We start from the raw sequence: 7,500 nt of genomic DNA, 5'->3' as shown, positions 1-7,500 counted from the left end.
AGAGAGAGAGAGAGTGTGTGTCCGTGCGTGCGCGCGTGTATTTGTGTGTGTTTGCGAGTGTGCGCGCGTGTGTGTGTGTGCGTGTGTGTATGTATGTATGTATGTGTGTGTGTGTGTGTGTGTGTGTGTGCGCGCGCGTGTGTATGTATGTATGTATGTGTGTGTGTGTGTGTGTGTGTGTGTGTGTGTGTGTGTGTGTGTGTGTGTGTGTGTGTGTGTGTGTGTGTGTGTGTCCCTGCGTGCGCGCGTCCATTTGTGTGTGTTTGCGAGTGTGCGTGTGTGCGTGTGTGTTTGCGCGCATGCACGTGATAAAGAAAGAAAAGAGAAGAGAAAGAAGGAAAGAGAAGAAATAAGAAACAACAGGAACAAATAATATACAGTGCGGGAGGTGGTCCAAGAAGATGAAACACAAACCAACATTAACAACAACAACAAAACAACATTACCACCACTCAAAGTACAAAACCCACCCGACAATATCAACCCATCCACTCGCAACAAGACACGATCTATCACAAAAAAAAAAAAAAAAAAAAATGCTTAAAAACAAACAAACAAACAAACAAATATAACCCAACGAGTATCAGCTTTCACGGGTGGCAACGCTGCTCAAAAAAACCGCTCAGATACTCTTGAAATCCGATCCATGATTTGTCATCAGGAAATGCCTGCAAGCCTATCTGTGTTTCGGACAACGATACCTTCAGGTGTCTATAAAACTCCACCCCCCCCACCTGCATTTTCTCACACTGACAGGAAATGGCCGTAAACCCAGCTGTGTTTTCTGACATCAAAAGGACAAGACCGCAACTCCAGTGGCGTTTTTATGATCGATGCTTCGAGGCATGCCAATTCCTTCTTCCACCCCCACCCCCCACCTCTCACCCCCCCCCCTCCACCCCCATTTACCACTCCTCCTCATCCTCTCTCCTGCTGTTTAACTCTCTCCATGCGAACGGCGAAAGAGACGACGTTAACAGCGTTTCATCCCAATTACCATCATCAAAATATTGCAAGCGGAACGCTCTTATACTGAAGACGTGAATGTTGACAAAGAATACCACAGTTCTGACGACGGAAGCTAAAGGTTTGGGTCATTCAGACACCAACTGGACATCCGAGGGGTCTGTGTAGAGGAGAAGAGAGGACTGGCCGCACTGAGTGAGTTAACACCGCAACATCCACTGCCACTGCATTGAAAGGCGGTTGTGTTCTGGGTGGATGCATTCTGTTCAGTTTCCTAGTGTTTCGCTGTCGGAATGTATCGTTGATTATAGGCTGCTTCCTGTTGTTATAAGTTGTGGGACAACGTGTGTGTATGTGTGTGTGTGTGTGTGTGTGTGTGTGTGTGGTGTGTGTGTGTGTGTGTGTGTGTGTGTGTGTGTGTGTGTGTGTGTGTGTGTGTGTGTGTGTGTGTGTGTGTGTGTGTGTGTGTGTGTGTGTCTGTGTCTGTGTGTGTACGCACACTATGTAAGTTATTGTCCACTTAACGATAGCACAAACTGGCTAAAACAAAACACCGAAACAAACGAGCAAAGGAACACACACACACACACACACACACACACACACACACACACACACACACACACAACAGAGAGAGAGACACAGACAGACAGACAGACAAAGAGAGAGAGAGAGAGAGAGAGAGAGAATAAACTGAATAAATCATATTTTCTGAGGGTAATACATAAGCAAAATAATGAGTTCTTTCATGCAGCCCTCGAAGGGGGAAACAGTAACATAAAGAGAGGGGGAATCGTGATATCAGTACAGCATGCATATTATAGGTATGGATACATGAATGGTAATTTGACATTTATTACACTAAATAGAGGAGAACAAGAAGTGAGAGTTATAAGGGGACACAGAGAGAGAGAGAGAGAGAGAGAGAGAGAGAGAGAGACAGAGAGAGAGACAGAGGAGAAAAAAAATCCCACCCAAACACACACACGCTCGGACATTTCTCCACAAAACAGCACCACACACACACACACACACACACAAGGGAAACACACGAAACAAAACAAAACAATACAACTTGAACAGTCATCATCAAACATTTCCCAACAAAAACCAATACCAACAACAACGAAAAAAAAAAAAAAAAAAAAAAAAAAAAAATTCACAGCCCGGTCGGCCGTGCTGACGTCACACTGACCGCGAGGGGTTCTTGACGTCAAAGGTGACGCTGCTTCTGGAGAACTTGTACTTGGAATCCACCCACGTCCATCCCGACACCTCCTTGTGCAGCACCACGATCTCTTCGCTCGTCTCTCCCTCCACCTCCACCCCCTCCGGCAGCGGCAACTGTGAGCACACACACACACACACACACACACACGCACGCACAATTAATAACCTCTACTTTCTTCCGTATAAAACTTGATGCGCTGAAGATAAAGTATAGTAAAAATGTTATATGCACCTGTGGTAAGCAGTTCAGCTTGTATCATTGTTTGTTTCACTGCCAGCAGTTACGTACCTTCTTGCCCAAGTATTTCAAAGAGAATAATAATTCTGCAGATGATTTTTTGTAAAGTTATTTCTGACGAGGTTCTTATGGTCGAACTTTCACAGGCATTAGTTCATAGCCCTATTTCTACATTCCTTTAATGCACTTCAGAATTGTGTTAATGGTTTCTGATTATTATAATTATTATTATTGCATTGTTACTGTTAAATGTAATTGCATGTTAGTTATACCACCTTCCCCCCCCCCTTTTTTAACGTCTAATATCACTGATAGTGAAAAGACACTAAACTAAAGAACAAACGCACGTACAAACACGCACGCACAGACACACACACACACACACACACACACACGCGCGCTAAACGATCTCTCTCTGTCTCTTTCTGTCTCTTTTTTTAGAACATTCAAATGTAATTCAAATTAGCCATGTAAATGTTGTAATGTTGTCAAAGATGAAAACCATTTTATAAACAATTGTGTCCTTTACAATTACCTGCTGCAAAAACATCTAAACTCTGAAGGTCAATCGTATGTTCACTTGCTGAAGAATGGTTCTGTTTACAGTATTCGTAAACTCTGCGTTTATATATATATTTAATGCCCTGAAGATACGACAGGAATTCTGTGACAACAACGATGAAAGTTAGAATTAATTTACTATGCACAAGAAGCACTTTTGTTCTACAGGTTTAAGTTAGTATGTATTTTACATTTTGTTGTCGCTGCGTGATCACCATATTGTGTACTTTTGACCTCTTTCTATGGGCGGGAGGCCTGGAGATTGAAGTTTTTGTTCTTGTTCTTGTTCTCTCTCTCTCTCTCTCATTCATCTTTTTTCTGCTCTGTCATATATTGCAAATACTTATGATTTGCAAAACTGTCTCCATCCTCCTCCCTCTTCCCTTAACTCTGTGAAGAGTCATTGGGACACCACTGAACACCACCGAAGTGACTCAGCAGCAGTGCGGAGTCTCCCCTGGTGTGTGGCCTCCTGGCGACCTAACATCGATGGTTCCCTGTGGACTGCTGACGCTGGGACTGAGACAGACGAACCCGGGGTGTGACTGTGTAAGCCGGGGGCTAGGATTGAGCGGCGTGGGAGTAATGCCACTGAAACGGTGCAGATGACGGAGCATAGAAAAAAAAAACAATATAAGAAGAAGAGGAGGAGGAAGAAGAAGAAAATTAAATGATCTGAAAAAATTCCAACAGGGCTACCACGGCTTACCTTGATGGTGGCCATTCGCCGGAAGTCGCAGCGCACGCTGGGAGCGAAGTCGATGAACTCCGAGGCGACGAGCAGGTCGGCACAGTCATGGCTAAAGAACTCCCTGCAGAACGCCACCCGATCCTCCGGTATGGCCTCGATCTGTTGGGAGGGGGGAGGTACAAAGGTTAAAGGTCACGGTATGGCCTCAATGTGGAGTGATGGCCTAGAAGTAACACGTCCGCCTAGGAAGCGAGAGAATCTGAGCGCGCTGGTTCGAATCACGGCTCAGCCGCCGATATTTTCTCCCCCTCCACTAGACCTTGAGTGGTTGTCTGGACGCTAGTCATTCGGATGAGACGATAAACTGAGGTCCCGTGTGCAGCATGCACTTAGCGCACGTAAAAGAACCCACGGCAACAAAAGGGTTGTTCCTGGCAAAATTCTGTAGAAAAATCCACTTTGATAGGAAATACAAATAAAACTGCACGCAGGAAAAAAAGAAAAGAAAAAAGTGTGGCGCTGTAGTGTAGCGACGCGCTCTCCGTAGGGAAAGCAGCCCGAATTTCACACAGAGAAATCTGTTGTGATAAAAAGAAATACAAATACAAATCTGTTGGGGGCAGGGGGGGGCGGGGGGGGGGAGGGGGTCATGAAGGTTAAAGGTTAAAGGTCCTATAGTTTTTCACGACCATCGGGACAGCGAATTCATATCCACTGCATCCACTAGGGCTCGCCATCGGAAAGGCGGGGCCCAGTCCTCTCCTTCCGTTGTTTTAACTCACTCAGTACGGCCAGTCCTCTCTTCTCCTCTACACAGACCCCTCGGATGTCCAGTGGGTGTCTCAATGACCCAACCTTTAGCTTCCGTCGTCAGAATTGTGGTATTCTTTGTCAACATTCACCTCTTCAGTATAAGAGCCTTCCGCTTGCAATATTTTGATGATGGTAATTGGGGTGAAACGCTGTTAACGTCGTCTCTTTCGCCGTTCGTATGGAGAGAGTTAACCTTCCCCAACCGAAGTTAGGTACCCACTGACACCTGGTGTGGAGTGAGGGGAACAGGAGTAAAGTGACTCTCTCATGCTTCGAACCTTGATCACTGGTATTTGTATTTCTTTTTATCACAACAGATTTCTCTGTGAGAAATTCGGGCTGCTCTCCCCACGGAGAGCGCGTCGCTACACTACAGCGCCACCCTTTTTTTCTTGTATTTTTTCCTGCGTGCAGTTTTATTTGTTTTTCCTATCGAAGTGGATTTTTCAACAGAATTTTGCCAGGAACAACCCTTTTGTTGCCGTGGGTTCTTTTACGTGCGCTAAGTGCATGCTGCACACGGGATATCGGTTTATCGTCTCATCCGAATGACTAAGCGTCCAGACCACCACTCAAGGTCTAGTGGAGGGGGAGAAAATATCGGCGGCTGAGCCGTGATTCGAACCAACGCGCTCAGGTTCTCTCGCTTCCTAGGCGGACGCGTTACCTCTAGGGCATCACTCCACACTGGGCCAGACGTCCAACGCCTGACCTACTTTACACCAGTGCCTCAGGGGTGTCCTTTATATTCATTTAAAATACTGTCGAATACAATAACTTGTTTCTATCATATGTCTGAGTTTGATTATAGTGTAATGTTTCATGTCTGTTCCCATTCTGTAATTATTTCGCATGTATGATTGTGATCATTTTAAGTGAGGTTTACGTCAGCCTAGCATGGAAGCATTTTATGTCTTTTTTTTTTTCTTTTTTTTTTTCCAAATGGATATAATGTGATTCTAGTACCCTGTCTATGTAACACACACTACAACTGAATTCTTTTATCTTTTTTTTTTTTAAGCACACATACACACATCCCTTCCTGCCCCCCAACACACACCATCATGTTGTAAGTAATGGTGATATCCACAGCAATCACTCTCCTCACACATATATACACACAAACATCCCCCTCTCTCCCCCCCTGCCCCCCCCTCCCCCCCACACCCACCATCATGTAAGTGATGGTGGTGTCCACAGCAATCCTTGGGGAACCATCCCTAACTACCCTCACACCCACACACAAACACAAATTCCCCCCCCCCACCCCACACACACACACCCACCGTCATATTGTAAGTGATGGTGGTGTCCACAGCCTTCTTGGGAAACCTGAAAGTCAGGATCCTGTTGAGGCGGGAGTGGAAGAGTCCGCCGTTGGGCGTCACCTCGAACTGGTCCGTCTTGCAGCGTGACGTCACGCAGAACGTGCCCAGCCGGTCCACCTGCAGCTCCACCAGGTCCCCCTCCTGCCCCCACCCACACACACACGGGCATGGTAGACATTATGAACGTCTGTCACAAGGGATCAGTGGTTGGCAGCGCATTGGATAAGTGCACACACACACACACACATACACACACACATACAGAGACACAGACACACACACACTCACACGTACACACACACACACGCACATGTTAGGAGAGTGGATTGAGTGGGTGGGTGGGAGGGCGGAAAGGTGTGTGTGTATGTGTGTGTGTGTGTGTGTGTGTGTGTGTGTGTGTGAGTGTGTGTGTGTGTGTGTGTGTGTGTGTGTGTGTGTGTGTGTGTGTGTGTGTGTGTGATCGTTCGTCTTCAGTTTAACGTCTTTCCACTTGAAGTGATATTAGACGAAAACAAACAAACAAACAAACAAAAAAAAAAAAACGGGTTGTGGGAGGGGGGGTGGGGGTAAAAGTGTGTGTATGTGTGGAGGGTGAATAGGGAGAGACAACGCTAGGGAAAATGGAAACGTTATAAACGCCAACATCAAACAACTATAACAAATGTCCTATTGGACTACGCAGCAAGCCTTCTCCAACAGCAAATAACATATTGGAATTGTTAATAACACATTCAAAAGAACTTTTGGTAAAGTCTGGTAAAAAAAACATTTTAGATTCTGACATTCGAATATTATATGGTTGCTAGATATATGTTCTCCACATATGCACCTAACATCTTTGCTGAACTTAGTTATAAAAGCTTTCAATTTTATCCTGTTTGATAATGTATGGATCTGCCTTAATCTTATTGAATTACTGTATGTATTTGACTGATTGATAGTTCCCGGTTGTTGAACATTAATTACACTACAGTTTAAAGTTTTGCCGTTTTCCTGGTATAATTCTCTGACTTTGTTCCACGATGTTTTTTCTGGTATTCGATAACCCTCTTGTACAGACAGAGGCACATAAAGTTCTATGGTTCCCTGTTCGTTTTTTGTTCCTTTTCTTGCAGCACTGTCAGCCCATTCATTGTAGAGAATACCAAGATGTGAAGGAACCCAGCAAAACGTAATATGTGTTCCTTTCAAGCTTAAAAGATGTAAAATGTGGCTGATTTCTATTATGATTTTGGATTTGTTCTTACAATTTGATGAGTTTAAAGCACATAATACAGATTTGGAATCAACGCAAAATAAGACTTGTAGAAGGCAAATTGGAAGGTCAAGAATATGATTTAAAGCCATAAGAACAGCAATAAGTTCAGCAGTGAATATTGAACGATTTTTACCAATATAGTATGATCTTTCCGTTTTCAGTTTTGGTATAACGAAAGCTGAACCTGCTTGGCCATTGTCTAATAGTGAGCCGTCCGTGTAGATCTGTAAATGATCACGGTATCTATTTTGAAGGTGTACTCGGACTTCCGTTGCCATGATATTCGGATTTTCATTCTTTTTCATGTCAGTGTGATTAACATCAAAATGTGCTTTATTCATTTCCCAGATGGGGTATGGACTTACGGTCTTCTGTGTGTCTACGTCTTCTGAATTAATTTCAGACTTTTCGAACA

The 7,500-nt window shown here is 44.5% G+C and overlaps 1 protein-coding gene across 4 annotated transcripts in view; it reads right to left on the bottom strand.

Annotated features, from left to right (window-relative positions):
- Window positions 1-7,500, bottom strand: part of LOC143291763 (uncharacterized) — a 93,982-nt gene that overhangs the window by 21,786 nt on the left and 64,696 nt on the right. For all 4 annotated transcript variants that reach the window (XM_076601900.1, XM_076601903.1, XM_076601901.1 and 1 more), the window contains 3 exons: window positions 5,786-5,968; window positions 3,705-3,845; window positions 2,162-2,310 (listed from right to left, as the gene is read on the bottom strand). In XM_076601900.1, coding sequence (XP_076458015.1) covers window positions 2,162-2,310; window positions 3,705-3,845; window positions 5,786-5,968 — 473 coding nt within the window. The remainder of the gene's footprint in view (window positions 1-2,161; window positions 2,311-3,704; window positions 3,846-5,785; window positions 5,969-7,500) is intronic.

This window comes from Babylonia areolata, chromosome 17 (genome assembly GCF_041734735.1).
Source record: "Babylonia areolata isolate BAREFJ2019XMU chromosome 17, ASM4173473v1, whole genome shotgun sequence".
Lineage (NCBI taxonomy): Eukaryota > Metazoa > Mollusca > Gastropoda > Neogastropoda > Buccinidae > Babylonia > Babylonia areolata.
The sequence above is the reverse complement of the archived record's forward strand: the minus strand, read 5'-3'. Positions and strand labels throughout refer to the sequence as shown.